This window comes from Heterocephalus glaber, unplaced genomic scaffold, assembly GCF_053883595.1.
Source record: "Heterocephalus glaber isolate CG9 unplaced genomic scaffold, H.glaber_assembly_v1.0 deba00000621, whole genome shotgun sequence".
NCBI lineage: Eukaryota > Metazoa > Chordata > Mammalia > Rodentia > Bathyergidae > Heterocephalus > Heterocephalus glaber.
In genome coordinates, this window is record NW_028258153.1 from 12552445 (window position 1) to 12569036 (window position 16592).

At 39.2% G+C, this 16592-nt stretch overlaps 1 protein-coding gene and 1 long non-coding RNA gene across 6 annotated transcripts in view; one reads left to right on the forward strand and one right to left on the reverse strand.

Moving 5' to 3' along the window:
• Positions 1-6013: 6013 nt before the first annotated feature.
• LOC110350492 (uncharacterized) lies at positions 6014-8788 on the reverse strand. Its single transcript, XR_002397080.2, has 3 exons — positions 7867-8788; positions 7508-7660; positions 6014-7355 (listed from the first exon to the last, which is right to left on the reverse strand). It is a non-coding gene; the product is annotated as an uncharacterized LOC110350492 (long non-coding RNA).
• A 5-nt stretch (positions 8789-8793) lies between these two features.
• Erbb4 (erb-b2 receptor tyrosine kinase 4) overlaps positions 8794-16592 on the forward strand; it is a 1128010-nt gene continuing 1120211 nt past the window's right edge. For all 5 annotated transcript variants that reach the window (XM_004851107.3, XM_004851109.3, XM_013074521.3 and 2 more), the window contains exon 1: positions 8794-9496. In XM_004851107.3, the coding sequence (XP_004851164.1) occupies positions 9415-9496 (82 nt within the window). In that variant the 5' untranslated portion in view covers positions 8794-9414. The remainder of the gene's footprint in view (positions 9497-16592) is intronic.

Consider the following 16592-nt stretch of genomic DNA (forward strand, 5'->3'; position numbering starts at 1 on the left):
AAAAATGTAAACTTTCCATGGAAGAACTGTATGAAAGTGAAAAGGAAGAAGTCATAATTGCTCTAGAAGTATTTGGAATTTAAAAAATATCAGTACCATACTAAACTGGAAAAAAACATAGCATACAGTAGAAGAAAGTAGAGATCATTATTTTATAGCAAAATCTGGGTGAAATTATGTGTATATATATGTAAAGTATACATATATGGTAGTAACATATATTCATTTTACAGCAAATACTACAAGATAATGTTATGATTAAATAATCATGTGAAGATATAATTAAAATTACTTGTGGAGTCAGTGGTAAATGCTACCATTGTTTCTTGCTTTTAAACAAAATTCTGTAAGAGTCATGATACAACAGATATGGTGACAGCATTCAGAACAGTATTCTGAAAAATATTTCAGACAGAAAACATCAACAGTAATTATATTTTCAGTATGATGCATAACATCTTCCCCTGTATGTTGAAGAGTTCCTAAGTGGAGTGATAGGAAATGCAGAAAGACAAGTAGTAATTTCATTTGTCTAAAAGTATTCATTTAGCAAAGTCATGTTAAGCTGTATGAAGCAGACCTCTTGTACTTTCCCATTCTATCTAATAGACAACAATAAATTATCACAATTGTTTTATTTTCTCCCAGTATTTGATTAGACAAGGAACATTTTTCTTTTACTATCAGCATTTTCCCAAAAAGATGGCATGGAAATATGGAGTCAATATACATGCATCAGCTAAGATGAATATTAATACCTTACATTGTGGTAATGACTTAATATAATTTTCTTGAAAATATGCACAAAATCCTCAAGTTTGTTAATGGCAATACTTTATACTGTATAAGCAAATATTACTAGAAATGTGTATTAGAAGACTGCTTCATCCTATAATTCACACAGAGTTGTTTTAAACTGGTTTTATTTTTAATGTAAATTAAGCTCATCATGGAAGGCAAGAAATAATCACTGTATAATATAATATTAAATACTACTAATAATACAACACACATTTTAATACAAATGTGTATTTAATATAAACATTAATACAATGTTTTAAAATAGACTATATTTGAGAAAGTATTAAGATTGTTTATGTAAATGGTACTGACTATAGCTAGTTTTATTGAACCAAAAATATTTAATTTTATCTAGTTTTAGATGAACTCTTACTAAAATTATTTTTGTAATGTAGAAGTTGTTACCTCAGATTTAAAAAAAAATCCACCTTGACCTTTGCTTTTCTTAATAAAATTAAATAAGATGCTGCCATATTTACACTGAGTACAGTATTTTCAGCTGCTAGAATAGTCTTATATTTGCATACCGATTTTATACAGTAGTATATTACAAAAATGTTTGTTGTATCAGTAATTTTTTAAATTGACACTAATTATACATGCTTGTTGGCTACCGTGTGACCTATTGATACATGTTTATGAGATATAATGATCAAGTCAGGGCAATTTAGCTCATCAATCACCTTAAACATTAATCGCTTCTTTGTGTTGGAAACAGTCAGAATCCTTTTTCTCTAGCTATTTTAAAATACGTAATAAATTAGTGTTAACTTCTCAACCTACTGTGGTAGAGAATACCAGAACCTATTTATCCTATTTAACTATATTTTTGTATCCAATAAGCAGCCTTTCTCTATCCCCTTCTCCCACCCCTTTCCAGCTTCTGCTAACTAGCGCCTTACTCTCCTCTTCTGTGAGTCACTTAGTGATTTTCTTCTGAGTTTTTTTGTGGAACCTCCCTACTGTTTTCCACAAGGGCTGTAGTAATTTACATTCTCAACAATTTTGTGTGGTGTTCCTCTTTCTCCATATCCTTGTCAGCTTTTTTCTGTCTTTTTGATAACAGTCATTCTAACTGGGGTAAGATCTCATTGCGGTTTTGATTTACATTTCTCTGATGATAAGTGATGTTGAGCATTTTTGCAATACTTGTCTATTGTCTTCTCTAGAGAAATATTCACTTGTATCATCTGTCTTTTTAAACAGGAGATTATTGTTATTGTTATTAACTAGTGAGTTGTTTGAGTTCCTTTATATGTTCTGGATTTTAATTCCTTGTCATGTACTTTACAAATATTTTCTCTCCTGTGGGATCTCTTCACTCTATCGTTTCATTTGTTGTAAGGAAACTTTTTAGTTTGCTATAATCCCATTTGTCTATTTTTTTGCTTTCACTTCTGTGCTTTTGAGATCTTATTAAAAAAACACTTAGCTTATAACAGTATCCCGAAGTGTTTCACCACTGGTTACTTTTACTTGCTTTATAGCTTCACATCTTATGTTGAATTATTTAACTTTATTTTGAGTTGATTTTCCTATGTGTTAAGAGACAAGGGTCTAGTTATATTCTTATGCATGTGGATAGCTGTTTTTCCAGCACCATTTGTTTAAGACTGGACATGTCACCAAAGAATATTGTTGGCATTTGTATCAGCAAGTTAAATATTCAAAGTTAGATAGGAATCAAACTATATTCATGGTTGTATTTCTTAAGTGATAATGTAAGACACCAAAAGCAAAAATATCCCAATGTGTTTATTTTTTTATGGCAAGTTAAAGGAGAAATATTTATCAGTCTCTCAATGCACTTTGATATCCCTCCAGAGGAAAATGAGCGCCACCACACACCCTTCTATTGTGCTTCCTGCCTTATCATCAAATATGATCAATTTAACTTTTGCTCTTTTATTTTTTGTACCAGTTTTTGAGATTAAGTAGTTCTGTCATCTCCTCTTATGGGCCCTTTACTGGTTATTTGTAATATTAAATGCTGAAACACTTTCCAAAACATATAACCTGTGGATGTGTAAAATTGGGAATCACGTGAGGTCACGACTACAAGAAACTGCAGGTGTTTTGGGCCTCATGACAGTGAGAGTGTTGGTTAAGGGTAGGTGCCAAGGGAATTGAAGAACTGCAGCAGAAGAGGTGAGGCAGGGTGATATGAAGTAATTGATCGGTAAAGGCTGAAATAGTCTATTAAAATGCTGAAAAACAGCGCTCAACATATTTATGATTCTTTCTCAATTCTTAAAACCTTTTGGCTGAAGCTCTGAAGATTCATTCATCCCTATACAAACCTGAGAAGAAAATACAGGATTTAAAAATTATTACTTTAGTTGTCTATTTGGCAGGAGTTCAAAAAATTCCAAGAACTCTTTGTGACTATACACTGAATAATATCCATATTTGGGTGTATGGTATATGTAATTTTTCTTTTGAGAAATCTGGTATTAACCATAACATGATTAAGCTCTTTGCAGAGTTAAGGATAGAGAAGGAAGGAAGAAGAATGTAAGCAGTTTCCTGAAAAAGAAACTAAAAGAGTATCTTGATTTAGATTTGAGGCCAGGTATAATCATAGTCTCAGTAAATAACCTCACAATTTTACTTATTTATAAACGTGTAGATACAAAATAAAGAATTATCCCTTTCCTTTTTTAGTTTTTAATTGGCAATTTTTATTGAAGGTTTACTTTATCTTTAGGCTAAAAAAAAAAAGGAAAACCTACATGGAATACAAAAACACGGTTTAAGAAAATGTTAAAAGTAACAAAAAAGTTTCATTGTAAAGTCATTTTTGCATAACTGTTTTGGAAAACAGTATTCTGTCCACAGGACTAAAATTGTTTTGCAATTTCAATTACAAACCAAAAATATCCATAAGAAGTTGGACAGACACTACTGAATAGATACATAAGCAACATAGACTTGATTTATTTATGTTTAGTCATTTTTCCTTTAGCACTTAAAAAAATTAAGGTTCAGTCATGCATACAGAAGGAAAATAACACTAACCACAAGCGAAATATTCTTGAGGAGTTCCTTTTTGTATATTAAGTAATTAACAAAGACATTTTATTAGTTGACATATATTTATGAATTTTAAAATGTTTGAATTTTTAAAATTTGTATTTTGGTCTTTTTTAAAAAAAGACATTAGTTTCTATTTGACATATATAATAAATACATTCAGCATGGGGTTTTGGTCCATATGCATACTACATCTTATTCCTTTTTCCTTCTCTATCCCCTGTTCTCCCTCCCATTTTCCCCATTCCCAAATCCCCTTTCCATCTCCATAAAGTTTGTCTCAGCATTTCCTATCATTTTTCTTTATTTTACTCTTAAAATTATATTTTTTGTTTTTCATATAAGGGAAACCATGCAATATTTACCCTTCTGTGTTGAATTTATTTACTTAGCATTATTATTGAATGTCATTAAAGTGTCAGAGAATTCCAGGACTCAGAGTGTTAACAGAAAAGGTATTTCACTTGCTAAGTTAAACAACAAGCAAAACCCACCCATGTTGAGTCTGTCATCTCCTTGATCACCATCATATTTAAGCTGATTAGTACTTATCACAGTTTCTCCTTTAAGAATAGTAGAAATAGTAAATATTGAGCACGTCATAGCAAAGTCTGTGGTATTGTCTGAATGTTTTTTGGCCCCCCTTCCCGAAATTCATATGTTTTAACTCTTAATCCTGAAAGTCATGGTGTATGGAAATGGAGCCTTTGAGAGATAATTAGGTCATCAGAGTAAAGATCTGAAGAATGGGATCTGTCCCAGTATAAACTGATCTTCCTCTTCCAGGTGAGCATTCACAAGATGGAGCCCATCTGCTTCCCTGAAGAGGACCCTCACCAGGAACATGATCAGAATCAGCAACTTGTCTTGAATTTACCAGCTTCCAGCACTGTAAAAAATATATGTTGCTTAAATCACGCAGTTCATACTATTTGTTTTAGCAGTCCAGGATGTGGTGTAGATACATCTGTGTGGGTAGGCCAGATGAAGAGGTGTGTGGGGTGAGTGGGGGAAGAGAAGAATAAATATGAAAGAATTTGAGTTTATGGATGTTGTAACTTCCTCTTAGTAGGTGGATGGTGAATCATAGATGCATATAGTGTTAGATTTGGATATAACAATCCCTTCTTTTAAGGATGAGGAAGTGGGCATATGTATATGAAGTAAGCTGCTTATGATGATGAGGAATATGATGATAGGCAGTGAAATAGGAATTATATATTTATTTCTAAATGTTTAGGAGAAGTTAATTGATTTGTGATAGAGTTTTATTTCCTTTTCTTATTTGATATTTAATTAAAATTTATATTTATGGCCAGTGACAAAATATCTAAAGCAGGATGGTCTAATCTGACCTGTAGAAAAGTCATAGAAACCAGCTAAACATTGGAAAGAATAATGAGACTCTGGGACAAAGTTAAGATCTTATTAAAGGTTGAACTCCAAGTTCAATGTGTTCTTTTCCACCACTAGAAGCAGTCTGTCACTGATTGTGTCATGACCTTCCTTGAATTCTATTATTAATGGAATAAAGAAAGTGGGGACAGGGATGTAGGAAAGCAGCACAGGCAAAGACATCTCTTGGAGTTCTGGCTTCAATCAAGGGAAATCATGAAAGACCAGGAAGGATGACTGAGGAATGTGGACCATGTTAAGATATCTTCCTCCAGAGGCATGATGGTATATATGATCCCATTCAAGTTGGAAAGTTCTTCTGCCATGTCACATTGTTCGGGTCATAGGTAGAGCTTGAATGCTCATGAGAACCATCTGGGCTTTTGCTGCCTTGGAATGCCAGCTTCATTCCTTGTCACTGCAGTATGGTTGATGCTACACAGAAGGAACCATAAACAGGCCAGTTCTGATAATTTAGATCTACCAGTGGAGGATTTAGCATGAACTTTTCCTTTCTCAGAGGCAAAAATCCCAGGGACAGGACTTGTTAGGAGTGCCCATCTCTCACCCAATCATTGTGTGATGAAGGCTTTTCTAAGTTGTTGTTTTGAGTGGTCCAACTTAGAAACAAGGAATGAAGTTTGTAATGTGTAGCTATATCCAAATTACAAATGTAGAACTCAGGAAAGGTCAGTTTTTAGCAGAGGGTACTAAACAGATTATTCCAGATGTTCATCTGTGGTTTGCTCAGTAACATGTTGGGTTACTCAGATTTTGTGGGAGAGGGATGCAAGTAATAGTAATACATTTTAGTTAACTCGATTTATGAGAATTTATTATAAAGCTAAGTGGGAAAGTGAGAAAATAGATCTATCTCTGCATCTGGCAATCCAGGTAAGATTCCTTCTCACATCATATTGAAAATGTTTCTTTCTTATGACAACTCAGCTAAATGTGGAAACTAATGAGGAAGACCTAGTCTTTGAGTCTAGGTTATGGCTTCTATTTCCTTATCCTTCTGGCTTGGCAGAAATACCTTGGTGTGTACCCCTTCCTGTCTACAGATGTAGACCTCATTATTTGAGCTAGAATCTGACTGGGTAGACCAGCCTCCACTGAACATAGGATGTTTTTGTTAGAGCTTGGATGTAAATTCCTTTCTTACGCTACTCACCTTTGGCCAGATACTAATCATTGCTTCATTCAATTCAAGGCAGGAGAATGGAGGATCAAGGCTGAATAAACTGAGATGTAGGAGCAAAACCTGTGTGTTGGGTAATTTAACTGGTAGAAACCATTTATGGGCTGCCTGTTATCTACAAAAATATAGATGCAGGGCTGGGGATTTAGCTCAGTGGTGCCATTGCTTGCCTTGCAAGTGCAAGGTCCCAAGTTCGATCCCTGGTACCAACATATATATGCCGTGGTTTAAAAAACAAAATTAATTGAAAATCCCTCTTTTTTTAAGGTTTACTTGCTTTTATTTTCTTGTTCCTTTTTCATTAAGTTTATCGGTATATTTTAGGTATACAGTACAGTTACAGTCATCATTGGGATCCTGTACCTTTACATGATGTATCTTGGTTTTTTCCCCTTTCCCCTGCCCTCTCTTCACTGCCCCCATCCCTCCCTATTTACAAAGACTTTGTTTCCATGTTTTTTCTTTTCCCTTCTTTCCTTTCCCCTACCCCTCCAACTTCCCCTACTTCTTTAGACATTTTCTTCCTATTTCACAATCTCAGTTATACATTTTGATCCTTATTTACACTTTTAGTTTGAAAATCCTCTTTTTGATAAGTATTCTACAGAATATAGGGAAGACTAGAGTATATATAGAGTTCCTGCAGAAAGAAGCTGTAAAATTGATGCAGCACAAGAATGATCACAATGGGCACAACGAGAAAATAATCTAAATTATTCAGGCCATTCAATATTGTCCTCAAAATTGAAGTGAAAGCAGTTCATTTTTTCACTTCTTATAAAAGAACTGACACGGGAAACTAACTTTTATAAAACGGAGACAAACTTTTCCAACGACTTAATTATGTTGTTATTGTAGGGTCAGAACACAAATTTTAAAAAGAAGTTTTCATGGAAGAGGTGTGTCTGAGAGTCATCATACAAATCTAAAGGAGACAAAAGAAAAGAATGAATGAAAGAAAACAGAGGAGGAGAGTGAGAAAGATGGAAATAAAGAGCATTTCTGAGAGCTGTGTGCAAGGTTCTACAGAGATCAGTGCCGTGCTGGTCAAGTCTCCATCACTGGCTCTGGGCTTACCTTCTCCCTGCCCTAGGCTGCTTCTGGTGAAACAGTACACTCAGATGGTTGGGCCTCTTCACTGGGCCTGCTCCATGCCGAAAATCTAAGAAAAGGAAAGCTTCAGGCTCCAGGCCTTTGCTGTTCCTATTTGTTTACACCTCCATGGAAATTCTTAAATGACAGGATCATAGAGAAAATATGTGAGACATGAAGGAAGGGGGAGGTCTCAAATGAGGCCTCAATTAAGGAGGCAGGATGCTTTAATTTTTATGCTCCCCTGATACTTTTTATTTATACATTTGCTGCTTCCAGAGAAGCTAAATAAAAGAATTCATACAGAGAAGGCCTGTGCAAGTAGCAAAACAATAACCTACTACCTTCTGAAGACTCGGGCCCCTATTCAGAGTACATTTTCAGAACTCTAAAAGGGATATGCGGACTGAGAAGATCTGGTTCCAGGATGTCTTCAATTGAATCTCCCATAGGTAGCAATGACCTGGGGAATGAGAAGCATAATCCTGCAGAATAAGAACAAGGAAAGGGCTTTAAGTTGGTTCCACTATAAAATAAGCCTAATGTTAGAGGTTGTTTGTGGTCTGACATGGCCTCCTTAAATTCTTTCCCAGTGAACAGTTTCAGCTTGAGACAATGCCTAAAGAATCTAAAAATCAAAGGTTGTGGCTCTACAAGTATGGGTTTTAGGTTGGCCCCTTGTCTGTCAGTTTGGAGAGGGTGGGAATGGGCAGAAAAGGTGTGATTGGAAAAGGGGAATGATAACACTCTCAGGACTATACTCACCTTGAAAGTACTTACCAACTGTGGAGTGTGGGAGATAACATCGGGAGACATTCTGCTGAATGCAACGTTAACTTTTGTGTTTCTAGAGCAAGCCCTGTCTGGATGAGCACCGTGCGACAACAGAGAAAAATGGTGCGGGTGCGCATGTGTGTGTGCGTGCGTGTGTATGCGAGTGTGTGTGTGTGTGTCAGAAAAAAATTGTTCAAGCATCTCTTTGGTGGTAGGCTAAGGCCAGGTGTCCAGGGCCTCTCTCTGCCCAGGCGGAAGGGGAGTCTCAATGCCTGGTCTCCAGTGAGCCCTTTAAATCTATTCCCCCGCCCCTACCACCGGGCTCCCTCTCCCAGACAGGTGTTTTCCCAACTCTGGAGGCCGAGGATTTTGGGGAGTGGCTGAGCCAATGAGATTTCCCTTTGGGGAAGGGCGTGGCTAACCGGGTCAGAGCAGGGGCGGGGCTTGCGCGGCTGAGGAGAGCCTGCCAGGTTGCGTGGAGGGCTGTATTATTCCCACCCCCACCCACCCCTTTCCTGGAGTCTTATTAATTTTTCTGTGGGGCTGCAGCTGGAGACCGCGGAGGGTTGGAAATGACGCTCGGAGCTTTAATTACCGCAGCCACTGGACAAGTGTGAAGAAAGCTGACAGGAAAAAGGACAGGCTCCGGGTGGGGAGAAACCAGAAGCTCTCCCTCCTCTCCCCCCTTCTCTCCCGGTTTGGTCTCGAGTGCAGGGAAACTGAAAAAGGAGCCTAACATAGCCCGGCTTGGGGGAGAGGCCGGAAACCTTCCGCCTCTTTGCAATCAACTTTTTTGGGAAGCCTTTTCCCCCTTTATTATTGTCGACCAACCAGTGAGAGAGAGAGAGAGAGAGAGAGAAAGTGAGGAGGGAGCGAGACAGCGAAGGCTCAGCCGGGAAATAGCTGCACAGTCCGGCGCGGAGCCGGGCGCAGACACTCGCACGCCGCCTCCTTCCCGGGACCCCGGCCCTGGCCCCGCGGGCGCGGATTCGCCCACCCGCCCGGGAGCCCGTGCACCGCGCGCTCCCACGCGCCCGGCTGGGGATTCTCCGCGCGCCGCACGGGGCTATGCCATTTGGACATGTAACTGTCAGCACGGGATCTGAGACTTGCCGAAAATGAAGCTGGCGACGGGATTGTGGGGCTGGCTGAGCCTCCTCGTGGCGGCGGGAACCGTCCGGCCCGGCGCTTCTCAGTCAGGTGGGTCCCGCTGTGGAAGCCGCTGCCGCGCGTGGCGGCCTCGCGTGGCTCCTGCGCCCTCTCTGCCTGTCGCCCCTCTCTCCGTCCCAAACTTGCTGTGTATGTTATTTTTCGTTAAAAATTACTCCGCGCCGCGTCCCCGTTTTTTGCCCTCTCTCTTTTTAGACCCTTTCTTTCTTTCTCGCGAATTTTCTGTGAGCCCGAGCCGCATCCCTTCTGGTCGCGCCTGTTGTTCGGGACAAGGGAGCCCCAAATGCCCAGGCAGAGGACACTCTGCTCTCCCCGACTGGGCCCTCGAGGGAGGAAGCCCCGAGAAGCGCGCACCCCCGGGGCTTTGGCGAAACTGGGGTCTCCGGGCCGCTGCGCGCCCAGCCTCTCTGGAGCCAGCGCGGTGGGAGCGGAGCCCGAGAGCGCACGGCTTTGCACCTGCGGGTGCCGCGGGTGGACGCTGCGCCCCTCAGCCGGGGTCGCTCGCTGCGCAGCCCCAGCCCGGGAGCTGGAACCTGGGCGCTTCTCGGCCTGGGGCCCGGAGCGCTGGGCCTCCTCGACTGGCGTCCCGGAGCTCTAACCCGCTGCGCTTGAGGGGCACTTTGCTAGCCTGTCTGACCTCTTAAAAAAAAAACCAACAAAAAACCCCAACAAAACTTGGCACGCTCGAATCAGGCGCCCGGCCTTCCCGTCGTTGCTGTGTTTGGCTCGAGGAAGAGTTCTTCCTGTAGTTCAACTTGCTATTGGCCGGAGTCCCTCCAACTTCTGTGTTTATCGCCTAGCCCGGTAGCGCGAAATGCTTGAACCCGAGGCGGGTACGGCGGAGGCGGCGCTTGGTGCCCGGCCTCCGGGTGTTGCACAGCTTGAGCCTCAGGTATTTGGACTGGCAAAGGGCCGATTGACCCCGAGAGATTTTGTAGGGGGGCTGACGCGACGCTGCAGCAGGCAGGGCTAAGGATAACACCTGCTGGGCGAGGGAGCTCAAAGTTTCTGACACTTTTGAGTTTCCTGGGGATAAAAGTGGGACAGGAAAGGACAGACCAGAACAGGGGTCTGACGCGGCCAAGGGGAGCCTTTTGGAGAGCCGGGGAGATTTCCGGGACCATCCGGGGCAGGTGGCGGGAGCGTGGGAGGCAGCTTGAGAAGATAAAGTCCCTGGGAGTGGAGTTAGGGAGAGCTTTAAGCCCTCGAAGGGTGTCCTTCTGACCTCACCCAGAAAACAGTGCGCTGTGGTTTTCCCGCTCCGCCCCCGCCGCCTCCCCCTCCCTGCCTGGTAAATAACAAGTTACAATCACGGAGCCTTTCAAAATGACCTTCCAGTGGCACATATGTGCCATTTGTGCTGGCCCTTTGCACCCTCCCAATTACTCCGAGATTCTTCATGCATACCAGGTCCCGCGCTCCAGCCGCCCTCAGGAATCACACCAGCACCGACTGGAGATTCCAAGCGGCCTTTTAGATGGATCCTTTTTATCTGCCTCTCCACTCCGAGTCCCTTCTTATTTTCCTTCAATGGGTTGATTGTACAGGCTCACCCACTCAAAAGCAGTTGCGCCTGACAGGCAGGCTTGGCCGAGAGGAATTTCTATCAGGAGACCTACTTGGAGTGTCTAGGGGACCCCTCTCGGGAGTCCGCAGCAATTCGGTATTAACTGTGCGGCTCCAGGTTGAGCTATGCCCAAAAGCCCCTTTCAGAATTTCTGCGAGGAATGTAATCCAAATTAGTTCTGCAGCTGTCCTCTTCCTCGTCTCAGGCGACATCAGCTCGCGCCCTCACTCCTCTCTTTTCGTTTCCCTGGGCGAATTGTCAGACCCACAAGCGAGCCCATTTAGAGCGCGGGGATTAGCGTGTCATTGTTGTTCCGAGTGTGACTCTGTACTTGCAATTCTGGGGGCATAAAAGCGAGCCTCACTTGTTCAGAACACAAAGTGATCTAGATAAAAGGGCCGCACAAAGAAAAGCTCTCTGGTGTATCCCTAGGATAATTGCAACACGCCTTCTAAGGTGATCCATTGGAAACTGTAAATGCCCCCGGGGACTTCTTTTTTCATCCTCTGCCACCGCACCTGGCAGGGAAAGTTCAGCTGGTTTTGAATGTGAACCAGTAAAAACAAGTTACTGTCTGGGGTGTGTGTGAGGCGCCGTGTGTTTGTGGCTGTGTGTAAGTGGCTGTATGTTCCCAAGTAAATACATTTCGCGCGTCTCCCCTCTCACAGTTAGCAGTCAGTAGCAGTTTGGAGGAGTTTGTTTTGGTCCAAATGAGAAATTAAGTGCAGATAAGTAAACTAAGCTGCCAGAGGGCGACAAGATGTTGAGTGAATTGCTTTTAGATGAAACAAATTAAGGAAACGAGGGAAGACAATCTGCTTCTCGCATTATTAGATACGCTTGGAGTTCAGGGGAAAGTGGCATATTTTTGAAATGCTAATTTCTCAAGAAGCACAAGGAATGCACCTTACTTACTGCTTTATGTAAACAGAATAAAAATATAGGGTGGGGGATTCTGTTCCATAGTTCTTTAAGATATTTCTTAGAAAAATTAACGGAGAGGGCTTTTTTGGCTTGGGAAAAATCAGCTCTGCAGATAATTTTTTAGTAATTCTCAAGGACTTTGCCTCATTTCCAGTAATTCATTTTATATAGAAATAGTATAGTCAAAGACCTTTTAAGTGGCAATGATAGAGCCTTTGGTACTCGAAGCAATAATTCTAAAATCTCTGTCTTCTGCCTTTGATGGGAAATTATTAATAAAACCTTTTCATTGAAATAAAATACGCAGTAGTTATAAAAGTGGCGCTCTTGCAGATCTTGATGTATATGTGAACAAAATTCACTTGCAGTTTCTTCTCTACAAACCATTTAGTCCTTTTCATTTTATAAAAATAGTGCAGTACATCTTTTCTATATATTTAGGATATATCATCGTATAATGATATATCCAGTGTATTTTGACATTTGAGAAAAAATGTCAATAAAACTTAAGAGGCAAGAAGGTGTTAAATATATTTTTCAAAAAAGCACCAATTCACTTTTTTTACATGTTTACTGTAAGCACATCCATGGACACACTGTTTCTTCATTGTTCTTTTAATTTGACATTCTTACATATGTTAAGAGAGCTTTTTAGAAGGCATTTTTCCCTTGAAGAAGATCTTTAAGTAAAATTAATTACTATTATTATAACTAAATTTCTTGAAATACTATAACTTTTGAGCTATTATGAGAAAGAATAATTTTGGTGTGTCAAGATTCCTTTTTTTTCTCTTAAACTGAACTACCTGTATTTTAATCATGCATGCATAGAAAGTCAAATTTTTTGAAAATCAAGGCACTTACCACTTATATATATATTTTCATTTAGTCCCTGGAAATGTGTTTTAATTAGGAAATTACATTAGAATATTTACTAGGGCATGCGCTTCATGGGAGATTTATGTATTTTTATTCTAACCTGAACACAGTAAGTTTGCATTGGCTGATCTTTAGAGTTTGCATTCATTTGATAGAACATCATGTTTCCCCTTTCAAAGTGGATTCAAATATTTAGTATTCATGAACTTTCTTCCCTTTGGTTCTTAAATAGCAGTACTGTTTATCATCTGTCCTATGCATTCCATTACTATAGATTCTTTACATCTTACTCTTTATTGAGTTTACACATGTAAATACGTATTTCCCCTCTACCACTAAGTGTACTCATTGTTTTGTGTGTCTTTCCAGCAACCTGCCACTCAGCCACTGCAGGAGACCTCTGAGCCAGTTATCATTCCTTGTTTCTGATAAATCTGCTATGGCTGGTTGGCTGAACAATCACAAGCTATTCCATTGCTCAGATTTATCCCTGAAAGAAAATAAAACAGCATCAATCCAAGATCACCAGTACATCTCAAAAGACCTGACTCCAAGGCCAGGTCTTTCCTCAGAGAAGTCCCTCTACCTTTCTCGCTGTCTTCTCCCATTCTTACCAAGGAAATAAGGTGGGCTGCTGCCTTTTAAAAAACACAAGTGACGTAAGCAGTTGTGCCCTAAGTGTTCCCTTGAAGGCTGGTGATGAGAGCCATCTTGAGATTAATGGTTATGGAAGCTGCACGTTTTACACAATATAAATTGATTTAGGATGTCTTAAACATTGCAGCACTGTAAAGTCATATAATTTTTATATTTTGCCAAATAAGTTATTAAGAAAAATTAATATGTTTAAAAATAGAAGCGAGTTTTGGCTTTACAATGTTTCCCTACTGTTATATGTTTGTATGTGATATGTAAATGCCTAACACAGAAATGAAGCAAATGATCAGAAAGGATATTCTGTTAGCTGCAAACTTATTGGCATTTGCTCTGTTTAGTTTCACCCTGTTGAGAGATACTGCTTTATTAATTGTTAATATTTATGTTGAAATTACCTTGTAGATGTGCAAGTTTATAGCTGTTTTGCAAAAATTGTCAAGCATATTCCACTATTATCTTTCACAGTGATCTACTGCATAAGCTATGCAGGGTAGAGATTAATCATATTACCAACTTTTCTCCAGGTTACAGCAGTTTAGAAATGTTCTATTATGTTAACATTTCACCACGCAGAACTAAATTGCTCCTTTTGTCTGACATTCTTTCATATGTATTATACATATTGGGCAGTTGGAGTACAATTGTACTTCTCATGATTTCTAGAAAAGCGATTGATCGGAATTCACAATTTATAATGAAAATACTTGATTCCATTTATTTATTTAGAATAAAAAAGATCCTAGATCAAAGTTTCTTACAATTGTAGCTCTTCCAAATAATTTGAAGGTGATCTTTCCTGCCTATTTTGTGGATAAGTACAACACAGGTCATAGCCATGTGGCTTAAATCAAGAGTTCTACATTTTATGGGCAGTTCTTCCAGTCCCTTTTTAATACCCCAAGCAACTCCATTTCTTTGTGATTTGGCTTATCTGTCTGGGAAAAAAACATGTAATGTGCTATTTCTCCACTGCATAGCACTTTTCTGAAAAAATGACTTTAAAACCTTCTGTTATTGAGATACATTCAAATAAAAAGTTAGTAGTGTTTGTACTAATATGTACTAACATGTTATAATTATGCATGTAATTAAAAACATGTGCACATATGTTAATGAACATCATATAAACTTTATAGCAGGCCATATGTGCCATATGTAAAGAAACAAGACAGTTGTTGGCTGTACAACATGTGTATTTGAAGGCGATTTCTCCAAAACACCACTTTTCAGAATTGTTCTTTAGATTTCATTATATCTATTTTTTCTGAGTTGTTAGTTTATTTTATTAAACTAGTTGTTTATTTTATTAAATAAAGTGGGCTACTTTTCGAAACATGCTTTAATAAAAAGGTTTAAAGCTACTTTCTTGTTTTCACATGATACTTAAAGTACTTTCTAGTTTGAGAGAAGACAGCTATATTACTTTTATGCCATGGAGCTGAAATATGTGAATTTTGGTGAGCCTAATTGTAATTAATTGCTTTAGCATGTAGAAATTGTTTCCTAGTTATTTTTATTTTGAATAAGTGATTGCTCTACAGGTTTATTGTTTTGCACAACTCCAGGGGGCAGCAACCACATAGATTTTAATAAGAACAGTGCTTGCCCGCTATGTGAGTAGAGAAGCAGCAGCCCTGCTGTTGTGCGCTGCTAGACAATAAAGGGCCAAATAAAAGCTGCTTTGGGTTCTGATACAATCACTTGCTGCATGATCTTGGTTGAGACTCCTTGCCTCTGTGTTTTCATTTGTTCAACTCTGTTAGTGTAGCCAAAAGTGACATCTAAACTATTAACATTTTCAATATTTTCAGTGATTCATTTAGACAGAAAAAGGATGTTTAGAGTTTTAAGAAAAATCCATTGGCTTTTAATTATTTTTATAAGTGGCTCTCTTTTTTCCCAGCAAATTCATATGTGAAGTCCAGGTTATCAAGAGCAGTTTTTGTCTCCTTTGATAAAAGGAGAGCTGCTTTTATTAAAGCTGCAGTGAGCAGACAGCTTTGTGGTCCCCAGTTTGAGGCCTTTGGCTTTTTCCCACTTTCCTTCTATTCTAATTCCTCCCTCCTTCTTCACAGGAGTCTAGGACTGCTTAGAAGCTATGGGTCCAGTCCAGAGCCCTTCAGTTTTTAATTGAGGAAATTTGAAGCACAGCAAAGTCAGATGATGTAAGTTAGGGGCACCTCCTGACATTAGTACTGTTCTGTTTTCTATAGAATACACAGAAATAGTTGAAAAATGATGACAAATTTTAAAAAATGATGACACATTTTAAAAAATGAATAAAGAAATGAAAATTGTTATTTAAAAAGAAAATTGCAAAAATTGCAATAGATTGGATCCATGGGCCGAATTATTATGCTATATGATTCTTTTCAAAGAGAAGACTATGAGGGGGTCATCATTTTCAGTTTATATTTAGGAACAAATCATTGATTGAACTTATAACGTATGGCACAAGAACTTTAAAGAACTAAAGCATTTTAAGACAGTTCTGTAGGAGGATATGTTACCTGCCTGGGCCTATTCTGGATATAGAAGTTTGGCCCTAAAATCACAAAGAATCACCTACATTAGTAGATGTATATAATAGGTTTCTTCCTGGGAATTTATAAAGATCACAAACGAGTAGGGAATGATGAATTTTCTATTCCAGAATAAATAATATGCATGCTTAAGTAAAATGGATTTTAAAAGATAATAGTGAGTTCCTCATTGCCAGTTAAACTGTAGAAACCTTTAACAAGCAAATGTGAGGGAATACTTCTGATTAGTCCAAGCCTATACCTACACCCAAGTTTCTTCATTTCCACTGTCTTTCTTGGGTCTTCTTATTTCTTCAGGCCCCTGCTAAGACAGTTTTATTCTTTGAACAGGTACATAAGCAAAGCTTAAAATATTAAGATTAAAAAAATTTATTTCTGTCACATTTCTTTCCTCTAGTTGGCTTCTGCAAATGCTGTCTCTGGGCTTTAGGACTTTACAATGCTGTTGATCTAACCTTAACTCTCTCTGGTCATGGCTGAATTCTGTCAGCCTGCTGCGCTTTCTTGGGCATGATCAGCATTTTCATGGGCCCTGGTGACAGAAGAGAGATATGAA